General features: G+C 31.3%; 1 protein-coding gene across 1 annotated transcript in view; it reads right to left on the minus strand.

The window, feature by feature from the left end:
• Positions 1-17997, minus strand: part of LOC113404441 (uncharacterized) — a 47207-nt gene that overhangs the window by 6025 nt on the left and 23185 nt on the right. Inside the window, exon 3 of the mRNA XM_026645324.2 lies at positions 180-347. Coding sequence (XP_026501109.1) covers positions 180-347 — 168 coding nt within the window. The remainder of the gene's footprint in view (positions 1-179; positions 348-17997) is intronic.

Raw genomic sequence — 17997 nt, forward strand, 5'->3', positions numbered from 1 at the left:
GGCAGAGAAGGGTTTTCAAGATTGGGGACGCATTGGTTTGAAAGGAACGGCTAATATTTTTTACAGTACCACTGTCTGTCTATGGGCGGTGGTGGATACTTACCATCATGTAGCCCATTTAACCAACAACCAGACTTAAAGAAAAGATATTTTTTTCCTGTATTATATATTTTACTTACCACGAGAAGTTTACACGAGTCAGTGGAGTTAGTGACATGCGAAGTCTCGTCCGTGGCTGTGTCTTGGGCATGCACACTCCGCATGCTCCACTTGCGCCCTTGGGCGCCCGCTATCGGCGCCGGCGCCTGAACGTCACCCGCTCCACGTTCCCATTCTGACAGCGATTCCTGTTATAAATAATAAAAATATTATATTACATACATATATTACTGATTAAACTTAAATTTATTTAAAAAAATGTTTTTTTTTTTTTTGGATTTTCGATTTCTTTTACATCTGATATTAAAAGTTACCAAATTACTATTTACCCAGAGTATAATGATGTGCATTTCAGGTCGACTTTTATTTGCAACTTATATGTTAATTGACTGACGTATAAGAATCAAATCATCATCGATGTACTAGACAACATCGTATAAATATATTATTTTATTTGAACATAAAAAGAATGCATCGCGGCTTCGATCGCGGAATGTTAAACAAAATATTTCACTTTTAGTATATTAGTATATAGACGAGCCATTGGTGCACCATTGTCTTCGACGACGTCGACAATGTCAATTTTAACCATTCCATGAAAAGACCTTTGTACATGTAGTTACACTGGTCATTCATCCTTCAAAGTGGAACACAATAATACTAACAATAAGTACTGCTGCTTGGCCGTAGAATACCTGATGAATTTATGGTACCCACCCAGACAGTTTAAACTTAAGTTAAACTTTCTTTCATTATCGTTTTTAACAGGACACTGATGAACGTGTCGGTTGGATGGTGTGGTGCCCACTGATTTTCGCAAAATCCTCTCCTATAATTTAAGCCAGTGATTCATAGTCAGTCAGTCAGGAGGTTGTCATTTAATATTTTATACATACATATAGATATTTATAACATATATTAATATACTTTAGATAAATAGGCAAATTATGTTTTAATTACAGCATGAGTGTACATAACGACGTTCACCGAGTATGAATAATTTTATTTAAGTTCAAGGTAGTTTAATTTAAACGAAAATATCTTTGTAGTCTTTAACTAGGTACCTATAAATACAAATTAAACGTCGAGGCGATTAAAATGGCAATTAACGTTATTACATGAATGAAAAACAATGTATTTATGATCATTTCTATACATATATATTTTTCTTAAGTAATTAAAATTTATATAATCACATAAGGATTTTATATATAAAGTTATATCTAAATATACATACGCAGTTTGTATATAAATATTGAGTATTAACATTGTAAAAGGCATACTAATGTCCCAGTAAGACAATCTAAAGTCAGGATATTAGCGTTAGACCACAGATATACATATGTATATTCATAATCTATTTTACTAACGGCAACTATTTTAGGAAACAACAATATAAAAAAAATAAGAATTAGCGTAATAGAATAAGAATTAGAATTAGGAAACAACAATATAAAAAAAATAAGAATTAGCGTGAAATTAAAATTGTTCTATGAGATAATATCTAAAAATTTTATTTAATATGTGGTTATGTAAATAAAAAAGTACAATAAAATGGCCTGTTCGTCAGGAAAGTCAGATACGCCTGTTCTTCTGACTCAAGCGATTGACCTTTAATTACAGACCCCCCCCCCAATATATTACAAATAAGAGAAACATCGTTGCACAGGTCGTTAATAAATTTAACGTTTAAGTGAAACGTTTCTGACGCAAAAACGCTTCACCTCTGTCACGTGTACGGTATAATGAGTAGAACACACTTTAATATTTCTATTAATTATAAAAAAAATCTGAAACACTAATAAACGCGTTGATACCGACAGATAGTGTTGGGCTTAATCGTTTCAGTATTTATTTATCAAAAATATGTTTATTTTTCTATTAGAAATCGTAAATCGATAATTAATTACTTGAACAATTCAATTTCAAACAGCTCTTCCCTTATTAATCGTGACATTAGTCGTCAATGCTATTTAAAAATACAATTCTTCGATCACTATTACATTACAACGACAGTAAAAACGAGAATTTACATGACATTGAAGCTTAGCAGCTAGTCTAGTCTAAATATATATCTACTTATTAAGTTACTTTTGACATTATACAGCATGTTCAGTTTCTTTTGTAGTTTTCATATCGAATAAGGGTACAGTCTGGCGATATAATAATCATTCATGACTTAATAGAACCGGGTCATTTTTTTTATTCGTTTGTCTCGAGTCTGTTACCTCATTTAAAAGATAATTATAAAAAAAAAATACATATTAATTGTTACACAACTTTTATAAAACTAAGCTGAAATGTTGTTCAAGGAAATAGACTAGACATTCTACCGCCAAACAACAATATTTATTATTGCTGTATTCCGATATGAAGAGTGAGTGAGCCAGTGTAATTACAGACAGAAGGGATCTAACACATAAGTTCACAAGATTGTTGGCGCACTTACGATGTGAAGGAAGGTTCATATATCTAACAGAGCCACTGTCTTTGGTGAACACATACGATGTGGTGGACGATTTGCCTGTATGCCTATATATTTTCAATAAAAAATATAAATACATAGATACTATTATATATCGTTTTCTTTACATGTCTGAATAACTTGATCAATTACAAAATATGATAAAAATATCATATCATTCAATGACACAGCATAAGGATTCAGAAGCGATTGAATGAGCCCCGCGCCTGCGCCTTGAATTACACAGCAATGAAGCGTATCATATTACGAATTTCATGAAACATAATTGCTTAATTACTATCCGATTGAAGAACTTAAGTTCAATTAAAAGAGAAACGAAACATTTTTTCAAATATTGTTCGATTGAATTATGAACTAGTTTCCGCCCGAGGTTTCGCTCGCATGTAAGATGTCTGGGGACAATTCTACTATATTCTTCTATCTCGATGCAACTACGACTATTGCACACAAAAATAAACCTTAATCGTGAGGGTCAATAAAGTGACAATTCGTTAGTAGAATTTATGCCCAGGTACTTTACTTAACCCCTTACAACGTATGATGATATTTATGAGGATCGGTTGAGAAGTTAAGATGTGAAAACGTAACAAAATATGCATTTATAACATTAGGGAGGATGTTCATGATATATGTATGTATGTTATTACATTTTTAATCGCAGAAATTAAGATAAATAAACAACCTGAATGGTGACTGATTCGTGAAAAAATAACTTTTTGAATGTGGCCTACATTCACAGTTCTTAGCGGAACTAAAAGTAAAAGTTATATTATTAATAAATATATTTTAAAAAAGAATTGTTTGTTGCATAATATAGCAGAGTTAATAGCAAATTCCATGTAATATGTTAATGTAAGGTTTGTTTATTTTTACCCCTCCTGCCATCGAAATGTAGGATCGACAAATATAATTAATATTAGAATTGATGAAAAAACTCCCTACAGATTTTTTGATACCTGTTTGGGAATCTTGGAACTCTGTTATTGGTAGTCTAAATTCATGCCAATCAAATGTCGCCAGTTTTCCGCCGCAATTTCCTATTTAAGGTTGAGTATTTTCCATTATTTTCAAGTAAAAAGGCCTGAGTTAAATGTCATTTTGATTTGACAAAGTTCCAAGTTATATATATAGATATCGTCCATGCTAAAATCGATGCTGAGTGTGATGTCTTTGAGACGTTCTTTGAATAGTCAAGTGACCGCCTTATTTCGGAATTCCGCGTTTAAATTGGATTATGACGCAGTATGTTACAAGAATAGAAATGTTTGAATTTTTAACTCAACAAAGGTATCATGTTGCAAGAAGAATTTAAAAATATTTATATAAATATAATTGTTTTTTTTTACTTAGAAAACGTAACAGTTTTAGTGCAATTTTCAAATACATAACACACGTACTAAATATATTCGTATATAGTCCAAGAAAAGAGACCTTTAACTGCGAATTGTGAAATAAGTTTCGGAATTTTCTAAATTTTGAAACAAAGGTTTAATTTTTTTTATCATCCCTCAACGAGGGAGGTTTTTAGAGATTTCTTTACTGCTCGATTTTAGATACTTTACTTGTATAAAAAAGTTCCGAAACTTATCTGAAAAAAAGCACTTTTAATTTTGGACTCCATTTCCTATAGATATAAAAAGTATATCTCCACTTGCCTTTATTATTTTTTATTTATCACTAACACCATTTGAACTCGAAAGTTAGTTTTTATGACTTTAAAATTGTTAATGTTTGAATTTGAAAATAAGATGCAGATTTCAGGAGATAACTAATTCTTATATCTCCCCGCGTACGCGCAATTAGATTTGAAAAAAAAAGACGAATATGTTCCACATTGGAAACGAGTTTAATAAATAACTAAATAAAAAATCAATTGCAAAATTGACATATAACTTCAGTAAAATTTACATCATTATCTTGAAATCTTATATCCACGTAAACAAACATCTGTTACAAACATATTCGTACGTATCAGCATTCTGCACACGCACAGAAGACCTTCGAATCTGATGCTATTGTGATTGTAAATATATATTTTGCAATTTGTATTGTGACGTCGGGTGTAAAAAGCGCATTACATGCGGCAACTCGTTACGAGCAAGATAACTATTTATACGGCTAATAGGACAACCTACACTTTGTCAAATGGCCTTCGTACATTGTTACAGGTTTCCTAAACGAATATTATTATTAATTCATGCTGATTTTTAACAAATGTTAGTAACTATCTATCCGTCAACGTTTCGATGGGTAGATTCAACGGTCTACTTGTACTCGTATATTAATATGGCTGAACCACTGAATCGAATTTAGGAAGGATAAGGCATAAATGATACTAAACCCCTAAAACGCGAACAAAACCGCGGATGACTACGGGTAATAAATATAATATCATAAGACAGATATACAAAGAAAACTTCTCGTTTTTTTTTTTTTAGTTAGGCAGTGCGGTCGTACGCAAAAGTAATCATCAAAGTTACATCACTAATAGAACAGAAAGCATAGAAGATATAACATTACTTTTTTTAAGACATTTTAAAATCAACGACAAACTGCACGTTACGAATACATGAAATGTTACATAAACACTTATCTGATGAATGTTTAATAAGAAAATTGGAAATCTTAAAACAATGGCTGCGATGGAAAACAGAACAATGCGAACTTACTTAATTACTAAACTGAACAACAATGCTATGTGAAATTGCAACAGCGCGCCTACAGCCCGAATCCTTTGACGCGAGATATATCACGTCATGACTGTTATACATATTGGTAATTATTATGCAAAATCAACTTTATTCTAACTATTAGTAGAGTTAATAATCCTATTCTATTTATATCGAGGGCTTAGTCGTTTATGACCTTATTGAAATTTGACAATAGATATTGTAAAAAATGAAAATGATTTACTTTTCTTAGTGGATATTATGAAATTTTAATATATTAAGGATTAATTCGAAACATGAACAAGGAATATTTTCATCGCCACGACCTTAAAAGAACTTAAGGAAATATTTAAAAAAATATATTGTATAATATTCAAATATTTTAATAGCATCACGGTTTTTTTAATGCATTTAATTAAACGACATATGTTTGCTATATAAGAAAACAGTTCATTAACAAGAGTTCTATGAAATAAGGCAAATCATTGTATATATCTCGTTAGACTATGATGATGATGTCCTCCTGAATTATTACGGTCATGGCTGCCGTTCTTAGCGGAGAATAATAATACGCAGGAGGTAGTAAATGCTCAAGCAGAGGCACTCACTGTTTCTTCTTTCTAACACACTTTCTTATAAGTTAAAGCGTCCAAAAATGGCGTATCGTTTTGCGCTGTCGTGGTGTTCACTTTTGTTGCTTCACTATAATGTTCGGTACCATCCCTTTACTTTACAATATTAGTTCTCATAGTCTGATGGAATGGCAATTCATCACGGCCAACTACATCCTGACACTCCCGATACTGACCAACTGAATTCTTAGTCCTGTCAATTCCAAAAGCTGCTGATTTCGAACTTGTCAGGACCAAGAAGATTCAGACTAAGGTCTACCTTTTCAATATTCTTATCTTCAGTATAATAATTAATGATTGTTATCGAGACAAGACTAACACCACAAATCTTTTACAAGTCTCCATAACCGTTCAATTAAATAATCCGTTTGCCTTAATAGCCATAAGAGAACATAATAAAGGCAATTATTTGTATCGTTATAACTTCGTGCGATTTCAATTCCATGCTTGAAATTGACAATGATTTATGACACTAATTGGTACATTATTATTCCAAATTGTTAGAAGATTATCTAAATGACCGTCGGTTTCCTTGTCGGTTTCTATCTCGAAGCATTGTCTTCCGTCCGCCGAGGCCAAACCTTACCTCTGACCATTTGTACCATTTAAAGGCATTAATTATGCAGTAAGCCTTTAACGCTGATTATATTAAGGTTACCTAAAAACACCACACAGAAGTAGTAAAGGAAACAATGTATTTTTGGAACTGTTAATATGGTACAATATAATACAATAGGATATGCTTTACTTTATGTTTTACACCAATATATTATTAGTAATTCCTTAAAATAGGGCATTGCTATTTTTTTAAAAAAGGAATAAAGTTATAATCAAATTCATTGTATGCACAAAAGTCTATGTCATCGGGAAGAGTGATGAGCTTTAAATATTATTTTTTATAATATTGTCTATCTTGTCTTTGATGTCAGCAAAATTCAAAGGTTAGTGGAACTATTTTTTTACCTTAAACCACGATGAAAACATAAACAAAATTAAAGAAATTATATTGTGCTATTATATCATTACTAGTTATTACAGTTAAGGCCTATAGGACGTATGTCCAAATGTTGTATATCACCTACTAAACGTTACTTGTTTCAATGTTAAGAAACAATGCTGGTTCTTATGTTGTTTAGGTTAGTCATTTCGATTATTATGCACGAAAGGCCTTTATGACACAACGCAAAAGTTTGGAACGAATTTGGATCCCATGAAGGAGGCATTATCGAGAATCTTATATTGACAATGTTTGTGAGATAAGGAGAAAGTGTGAGTTAGGTGTTAAATCTATGAATACAATATAGGGATCCATGCTTGTTATAAATAATAATTTGCGGAAATGTCACCAATCAATCAAGAAATTAAAGTGATTGTTGCAACAGAACTTTATCTAGGTAGTATCTAGGTTACCGAGTGAACAAGGTAAGTGCAAGGCTCAGCTTAAACGCACAATACTTGACCTTGCGCAATCACAAGCGGTTTAAAGTTCTATTTAAGTCCAATCATTACTAGCATTTTGAAATAAACGGTATCCCTGTCCCTGACAATTTCTTGTCAAAACGAATGGTCTTTTGTTGTATTTCTTGTTCTTTTCAACTCTTCAAACTACTAGACTAGCTTACTGGTAGCTCTTGAAGTTCCCGCTAGAGTAACACGAGGTAGATATCTCGTGATTTAATTATCAGATGACCTCAATGGCGATACAATTATTGTATCGTCTGCCTTACTACAATTACTGAGTTTCTTGCGGATGCTTCTCGGTAGAGTCCACATATCGAACCAGTGGTAGATTAACGTTTAATACAATTCTGTAAAATGAAAATTCAAAAGTGCTTGTATAACCTACTTTAATAAAGTATATTTTGATCTAGATGGTAGCAAACTCGTTTGGTACCTCTACCCGCTCGTCTATTCAATGATATCCTTCACCAATCAGCAAGTTAGATTTAGGTACGTATTTATGGCACAAAGGACAATAGCTCCCACGGATGACGATACATTAACAATGTAAAGAATAATTCTTACAGTGCTAATATTTACCAAAGTTTATGCATGTAGTTTCGTGTCAGACCATTCAACACCAATTGTGTATTTACTTATAGAGAATCAATAAAATTAACAATATCTTTAAATTTGTTTATTCATGCGTCATGAAACATTATTGTACATACATATATATTTGAGCATGAACAATATGCGTAAGCAGCACTTTAAACAATTATAATGGATATTGTTTCAACCTTATTTACAATAATTTTCCTTATTGCTGTCATGTTTAAGATAATTATCATACGTATTAAAATTTCGACAGCTATGAAAAACACCGTGAGATTTATTTAAAAAAAAAAAGGAAAATACAAAGATATGGATATTTCTTTAATATGAACAATTGAACAAGACATATTGTCAAATGAACTATAAATAATTATTATATAGTTCTAATTATTCTGAGTTCAGAATATTCCAGAAATGTCAACAGTTGCCATACAACTGATGCTATTCCAGCTTTTTTTTCATGAAGCCTGTATTTTCATATTATACTCAGCTTTGGAAAGAGCAATGCTCTATATTTATCTCGTTCGCTACGTAAGAGTTCACAATGATGAAAACTGTAGACGATCGAAGATAACCGACAAAGGTCAGAATTAGCATGCTGAAGCGGCAATGCTCCTTGGATCAGGGCACGTCCTGAAAATCTAACTTACGTATTTGGTTTTCGTCTGAGAGTTTTAATGTTAGACATATATTTATACTAGGGAAATTTATTTACAAGAATACCGTATTGGTTGGTGAATCATGGTCGTTGAATAAACTGACATCCAAGCTACTTTTTATCCTGAGTTTTGCTCCAGTAAGGATATATACGATTGCCACTTATGAGAATAAATCTTAACTAGTTACGAACAAAATAAAATATGATTAAAATGTCCATTTGCATAGTAAACACAGTAGCTCAGATAAATACGTAGAAACAAACACGTAAGTATGACCATAGAATGTACCGTAATGCGAAACGGCAAACAAGTAACTAGAATAATAGTTCAAGCGTCCATATTTGCTGGGTGTTTAAGCATTTTCTCGAAACCCATTTACGTAAATGCATTCAGTTGAATTCATTGAATTTTTACAGAGAAACAATAAATAATATTACGATAAAGATTTTTACGATACGATTTTTTTATAATGAATGCGAGCTAATATATAAAAGCTTCCATATTAATCAGGAATTAAAGGTGAATCGATTCATTGAGAGGATTTCATTTCAAAACGAATTGCAACAAAAAATATTCAAATCAAAACTTTTAATTAATTAAATACTGGAAAATATACTACATATTACCAAATGTCAAAATAATTTTACAAAACCAAAGTATTCTTGCGGTATCTGTAGCTTTTTGTCGAATTTCGAAGTTTAACCAGCTGGCCGCTACTTTGACGTTCACTCCAAAGTCCAAAGTTTCGTTACGCGCAGCGCTGTATGTCATCTAGATATGCGTTGGACCAACTCATTCACCGAGCCATCCTTGTACCGTTAAAATTTTCTAAAGAATATTTAAGTTTTTTTTTAGGTTTCTGTGGTTTAATTCGCATATTTTTGACAAAACTTTGGCCAGTTAAAGTTAGTTTTTAAATTGACTTAGATAATAATTATACTTATAGTAAATAACATTGGTCCAGCACAATTCTAAGCCAAGCTCTATAAATCAAATCCTAAAGATTAAGATAAAAGACAATCTTGAGCGTTTATGTAAACATCATATGTACATTAGGAAGTCATATTTATTGTATCAAAAACGGGAAATAAAGATCTGATTAAATTATAAGGCCAATATTTATAACAGAAGGTTCGAGAGTGATCTATGTGTAAGACGTGATCGGAACTAGTTCTGCAACATTAGAGTGCTATTTTGATATGGATTGTAAGTAGCTGGTCACGAGCTACGTTGGGTAACCTTAGTCCAGTTCGCATGTGGGAAATCATTGTGAAAGGCTCCCTTGGCACAGATCATTTTTGACTGGTTTTGGCATACACTAAAATAATTCATCGATAGATATTAAATACATCGATCATTGAATTCTATCGTGCGAATCTTTACGACTTCAATGTTATGTAACTGAAAACCACAGGTAGGTAAATTCTGGAAGATTATTTTTTCGCTACAAAATAAAAGATTTAAAATATTTTGGCAATGTAATACTCACGTAACCCTATATATGATTCTGTCGTCGTAGGGATAATGAAATTCGACACAGTTCTGGAAATTCAAGTACTCATATATCAAAAATGGTCGTTTTTTAGATTTAGTCAACTCGAAGTGATTATGATCGTGCGTAAAATTATGACAACCCTTAGTTTTACTGTAATAAGTAAATATAGAAAAGACTACAATTTAATTATAGGTAAACCAACTTACTAAACTCTAAATCTAAACACTGTAATTAAATAATTTTCAAATAATTGGTCGTCGTAGCAAATTTACGACAGAAATTTAAGAAAAAAGTTGATATTATTATCAACATATTTTACTGTTTGGCTGTGTCCGAGTGATACGAAAACAATTGGATTGTTTTCAATAAAACTCTACAAAGCAGGCTCAGATACATTTAAGTAAGATGTATCATTTCTTAACTCTAAGGTTTCATAATAATCTTGATAAATATTTAATTAATGATTAATTTAAACTGTTAGTCACAAAATCATCTCACTGTCGCTATAATACTCATATTAAATAGCAACGATCCAATTAAATTTATCTCTGTCATCGTAAAATTACTGGTCTAATCTGATAATATTGTAAGACCAATTATACACTATTGTAGGGTTATGACATCGTTGCTACAACATTATATATCATCATAACAGTGTGATATTAACAATGGCTTCGAGATTTATTTTCGAATATAATTGCAATAATTATTACAATTCCGACATTCGAACCCGATGATCTGAATGAAAATTCAAACATAATTTCGATTAGAACAAAAGTGATTGTAGAATTATGAGACTTTGCCTTCATGCCAAGATTATTTTGAGAACAAGATCCTTTCACAAAAAAACACGTTTCGCAAGAAACAATAAAAATTCGTAACTTGATTCTTGACACTGTTCTAGAGGACTAAGTTAATGAGATATTTATTTAAATTGAGATTAACTTGAATTGACCCAAATTAGTGGTATACATATCTCATACATCGAATTGAAAAGTCATTTAACATAAGAAAACGCAACTTACATAGTTGATTCTAAAAAGACTAAAATAAGAAAATAATGTAAAAAAATACAGTTTCATTGTAGACAAAAATTGAAGCAAATGAGAATCGTTTAGAGGACATTGAATGTAACACACATTTTATTTACTCTTTTTGGCATATTTAAATTTGGATCATAACTTGGATGATAAAATTAAACGAACAACATTAAGAATGGTGGCAGTCCCCTTCAATTACATATAAAGGCACTCTAAATAGTGTCACTCGTTTCACAGATTATAAAATATATTTCGTCGTACCAAACATGCACTTATCTACACGAAGCACAAAACTTAGTGTTCACAAAAAGTGCAATATGACGTAAGTAAGCAATTTATACGACAGTGAACGGTGTAAACGAAGTTGTAGACAAGAAAAAAATCCACGATTTATGGTCATTCTACCATACAATGACTGGGAAAACGAAATGAATATGGCAATGAATACATTTGAACAGATAAAATGTATTTAAAATTTAGAGTTTTAGTTTATTTTTTATATTTTCGTGAAATGTTAATGATTTCGTTCTTAAAGCAATGTCCATCTTTGTTTTTTTTAACTAAGTCAATTTTCTGATGTGAGAGCTGAACATTGGGAAATTAAATAAATGTTTATATAATTAAGTTCTGAATATAGGCCAATAATAACCGTCTGTAGTACGCCAAGGTAGAGAAGCATACAGCCAAATAAATATCTATGATAAAAAAGTTACTAAGCAAAATCTTACAAGCATCTATCTAATGTATAACTCTCTTTTAATTTAATGGAGTAAAATATCTTATCTTTTTGCTGACAGTAAAATACCACTTTATAAACTGGTTTGTTTTCTCTGACAGGTAGTACAGCCCGAGGCTAAAAATAGCCTCGCCACGTCACCGACTTACGGATCACGTGACAAGCGTTTGAAATGCTCTCGGTAACCAAGGAAATAATATAAAAACAACTTAAAATAATCAACAATATAATAAAATAAAAGTAAATTAAGTTACAGCCTGTATATAAAACACTGCTGGGTTAAGGAGCCCCAGTAGGAGGAGGAGAAGGTTTGGAGCTATATCCAACACGCTGGTACAATTCACTCTAGTGGATAAACATGTGGAAAATTAATATCCGAAACATGCCGGTTACCTCACAGGATAAATTATAAATGAAAGTTCAGTCGTGTTTGTCTGGGTTTGAATTCATAGTCATCGTTTAAGATTCACGTGATCTGACCACTGTGCCATTTCGGCTTATATATAATATAATATATTGTTTATTTAAATATATTTGCTGTGTACTATCGCAGTTACTATAAATATGAATGGCTTTAATTAAAGGCGCATAAATTATATCATTGTATTTTAAAAATATATTTGAAACCACAAGTTATGACTCACGAAAACAAACAATCGCAATATTATTTTGAATTAAATCGTATTTCATTTTTATACATTTATAATAAACGAGTCAATTAAACATTATAAAAAAAAACTATTCTCTATCGTAATTAGGTGTATAATGAACAGATAACATTCGATGTGACTATATAAGGATAATATTGAAAAAAATTATAGTTCATCACGAAGATGTAACCTTTGTATAATATAATCATACAAAAGGCTAATTAATTGATATAATGACAATAGAGTCGAGGTACTTCTCAACTGCGGCGGATAATATGGAGAGTTGAATAAAACTGAGAGATCATTCTAATCATACGTTATAGGAACATAGAGTTTATGCCTCTTCTGTAATATTACAAGGATTTTGTAAGTCAAAGAGTTTGTATGTTTGATAGTGCCAATCTTAGGAACTAGCAGTTCGATTTGAAATGTTTGCATTAGATAGCTCGTTTAAGGTAGAATATAGTACAACTTCATGCTAAAATATGGCAACTGTAGGCAAAGCAGTCATCGTGTGTATAAAACTAATATATTTAGTTATATAGTCTCTTTAGTCTATCTTAAGTCAAAGGAAAGAGAGAGAATAGCAAGAGATATTGTTAATGTAAATGATTGTGTGCTTGCCACTAATAAAAAATTTAGTAACAAAAATAAAAATAAATTGAATTTTCATTTTAATGATTTATTTTTACTCATTGATACGATGACTTAAAATACAGACAGACAGCTAGCATACAATATATCTAGAAATTGATACTCTACGGTTACAGGAAGCAAAAACGTGTCTTGAATACCACATATAATGAGTTGATTATGGATGATATTTATACTTAGATATATGTACTTACAGATACCGATAATAATAAGCAATGATGATTTCAACATACTTGAATCTCAACAGTTACATTTGACTAAAAAGTTTTAAAATTTAAAACATGATAGTGTTTCAAAACTGTAATAGATACTATTGTCACCGATTCTAAACGTGTGCGGAAACTGTTAGCTCAAACAGGAGGGAACTGGTTTAAAATTTAGTTTCTCGATTACGCCCAGGCGTTACCATATACTTTCGTATAAAAGACGAAGTTAATGCGATGTATTTAAATTGGCATAGAATCTGTGTAATGTGTTCGTATAGATTGTAAACTACGCATAATCCGTGACGGTCTGACACACCCACCAACTTGAAGGTGAATAAGCTGAGATAATTAGTTTGCTTGATAAATATCCGTCAGACACGTACAAACCGGTGACAATAATTAATGTAGTTTATATAAAAATAAATATATTATAGTTACAACACGAGTTCAAAGTTTCTAATAGAGACCTTTTAAAGGAAATTACTTGGAAACTTCGAAGTAGTTTTTATAGTGACCTACCCAAAAACATTTAATGAAAACCTAAACTATTTCAAATGTAAGTGTTCCTGAAACTTATTTCCTTGTAGACTTTATTTATTTATCAAAACAACCTTGATCAATTGAATTGCTACTCAATATATAATGGAAGAGTTAGCACTTAAAACTAAATTGCGTAGGTAATCAAAATCAAAATATACTTTATTCGAGTAGGCTTTTACAAGCTACCACCGGTTCGGAATGTAGATTCTACCGAGAAGAACGGGCAAGAAACTCAGTAGTTACTCTTTTTCAACATCTAAAAATACAGTCATGTTAGTTAATATATGTATGTTATGTCTCCTGCCTGGAAGTCAACAAGCATTAACTCCACTTTTTTATCATCTATATAATCTTGTAGTTGTAATAACTGCAAAACAAGACACGAATATCGAGTCAAATATTCAGTTGAATGAAACTCCGTAAACTCTTTGGTATACTCGTAGATAGAAGCAAACGGCGATTTAAAGTTCCTTTTGTGCTATTGAGTCAACAGCCATAACTGGTTTTGTCGCACGTAATATGCCTACGCATTGGCTATACGGTCAATATACGAATAACCGACCATTTTGTAAAGACGATTTTATCATAATAATTTTACCGATCCTTCACTCTTTTCAATTGTATCCTGATATTGAGCCAACTCGAAAGGAATGCGATCAAGCCACCTCCGTCTTTTACATAAAATACAACTTATTTATTCAAACGAGGCTACATAGAATGATATACAATATTTATTGTTATTTTATGAATTACGTAAAGAATAAAAATTCGTATTGTATAAAAGGCAATGCAATTTTATGTCGTGTTGGTGAAAAAAAGAAAAACTACTTTTTTTTTCCAGATATTTTTCCGTATTTAGTTTTCACACCACTTTTGACAAAGAGGATTTTTATTTTCTTAATTTTTGTTTATTCGTGTCATGTTAAACGGTAAAAGATTATGTTCATGTCTTCATGCTTGAATGATATTTTTGTGATGTGAACAGACACTTTAAGCATTTTATTTTCAAAATATATAAATTATAATAAATTTAAGGACTCAAATCTAAATTTACTAGATGTAAATTTATATACATACAGTTACGAAAAGATAAATAATTTGACCTTTCAAACGCAATAAAAAGTATGTAAGTACGTCATCGGTCCTTCTGAATTGCTTTATTTAGTACATCTTGTACAGTCATCGTTTAAATTTGTACATAAGCGTAAATCATTACAGCATAATTTAGATTATGTAGATTTACGCTATTTTTTCCAGCGAGACAATTCTTATCATTGATTAACGTAATTATTATGAGTTAGATAAGATATTTTATGGTGTTTCAATTTACCGTGGAAACTTTTGCCTTAAACTGAAGGTAAAATTAAATAAGAAATATACGTGCATAACGAACTGTACACAGATAATTTAAAAGCAATATTTTTTCCTTATTTATTCAAACGTAAACATTAAGAAAAATTGGTTTGTCATATTTCATATTTAAATGACGTCAATAAAACTACAATACTTGAATGTATTGAACGACATACATACATACATTTGTTACTGTCGAATATAAAGAAATGGAAAGTCCATAAATCAATTATAACAAATATCAAAGCGATTTACTAAGTATATTAACCGTGTCATGACACGTCAAACAAGACTGGGTGAAAGTAATGAATGAAATCAATTTCTCTGTCTGACTTTTTTTTGCTCGTGCATTGTTTTGGATAAACAGTTTCTAATGACTTGGCTCTTATAAGCTTTAGACAAAAGGCAGAAGAAGTCACCTGTACTGATTGATATTAGTACTGGAACTGAAAACCTTGGGATCTGAAGTATTATATTCCATGTGCAGGCAATTGTGTGGATTATCCTTCATACTGGAACGCTGCAATATCAGAGTATTTTTGTGTGGCAGTAGCATATTTTTCGTGTACGTGGTTCCTACCCCAGCAGCCCTGCTTGAGCCTGGAGCAGTAGGTTTCTTTTTTAAATATGCTGATTAATATATTTCAACCAAATTAATTGTAACGCATAAAATAAATGGCCAATTTTCATAAAAAAAATTAACTATCGGACGGAATATATCTGGCATGTAAGCATAGAAGATATTGATATGTAATCTCATGTAGCTTCAGTATGATGTCATATAATTACAATGACCGTGTAAGACTAATTTCGTAGAAAATATATACTTAAGAGTACACTACACGAAAAACGTGAAACGGAAAGTCGTAACATAGCCATTTGCGTAATTTTGAAGGATAAAAAATATAAATTCTAAATAAAATCTAAACTAATATATGTTTTGCAAATTCAGAGAAAAGATGACTATAAATATTCTTATTTATCCTTGAGCACATTAAACTGCAACTGTGCTCAAAATATTAGACAAAAAGGTGATTGGTCTTTGAGGAAAAAACAGTTACGATTTCTCTAAAAAAATATATATGACTTAACATAATCTTATTTATTATTTTCTTACCAGTGCAGTGGTTAACGAAACGAATTCCACACATTGCTCTAATGATATTTACGACTGGCGCCACTTTCTCGCGCCGAAAATTGAATTCTTTGAAGCCTTGATAAGCATGAATATATAAAATGGTATTTCGTTTTCTTTGCGTTATTTGTAAAACGATCTAACACTGTTTGTTTATTTTTTTTATTTCACAATTCAATAATCATATATGCAATAATTTCAACATTAAAATAGTTTCTTGTGTTCAGACTACAAACAGATTTTATTGGAACAGGTGAAGTTTGTACAGGTTCTAGCACGTGCCTTATCTTCTAGGTTATGACCGAGATGGCTACAGAAATAATGTCTTTACGGTTATTGTATTAAAATCGCATCTCTATTGTACATCATTTTATTATTTGTTCACATGTAAAGTAAGAATATGTATATAGAATGAGGTTGTGTCCATTGAAGTAGATGCTACGGCGTTACAGTACCATTTCCACGGCGTATTTAATTTACTAACTATTAAACTATCTGTTTTGTTGCAAGCTTTTATTTAACTTGCAGTGTTTGTATGTTAGTTTTAGTCAAATAATGCAAGCTGATTTAGAACTACTTCCTCTTAACCTTTCTTAACCTTTCTTAGTCTTGAAATTTTATACGTTGTTACAGTTTCGATGACAATACGTTTTTGTGGTAAACTTGACCTGGATTTTAAACAGTATTGGCTGTAAAGAAGGAATTTCTCAACGGTCAAGCTAGAAGACTCGAATTGACGAAAGACAGTAAATTATGTATGAAAGCTGTTGGTGTTGGTTTAAGTATGCTATACTATTAATTAATTTTTTACAAATTCTCAAATTAACTTTATCCAACTATGTTGTAACTTCTATTTACATAATGTACTCACAAAAAATATTCTAGGCGAGAAAGGAGTATGAATGTAAATATATTCAATGAAAACATAGAATGTTTTATTAGTCATTGAATCTAATACCAGTTTGGAAAGAAACCCCAACGACCGAGCAAAGACAGCGGCAGAAAAAGAGCTGGATTTATAAGTACGTTAATCCATTTTAGTTCATCCCTTATCAGGGAATAGACTTCATTTGATTAGATCTTGTAATGAAATCTTTATAACACTGTCTTTAAATCATGGCTTATTACTGACCTATACCTTCAAGGTTATAAGAAGTAACCAAGCTATTGATGATATTACAACTGTATCATCATCATCATCATCAGCCCACATTCGTCCTTTGCTGGACTTAGGCCTCTCCAAATGCACGCCACGGTGGTCTTTCTTCGGCAACTTTTACAACTGTATGAAGTTATAATTTAATCAATCTTAACAAGTATTATAGTACTCAACTATGCCGAATCCATAATGTTTGGTTAATCAAAATAGTACGTCGGCTGTAACGGTTTATCGTTACTGCAAAACAATAGATCATCCATTAAGAACAACAATGTAACCGTGACATTGCTTATCTTCAAATTATAACAACAGCCAAAAATATTCCATCGAATACATCATAATACATATAATATCATGCTATTATCAATTG

The sequence above is a fragment of the Vanessa tameamea genome, chromosome 5 (assembly GCF_037043105.1).
Source record: "Vanessa tameamea isolate UH-Manoa-2023 chromosome 5, ilVanTame1 primary haplotype, whole genome shotgun sequence".
Lineage (NCBI taxonomy): Eukaryota > Metazoa > Arthropoda > Insecta > Lepidoptera > Nymphalidae > Vanessa > Vanessa tameamea.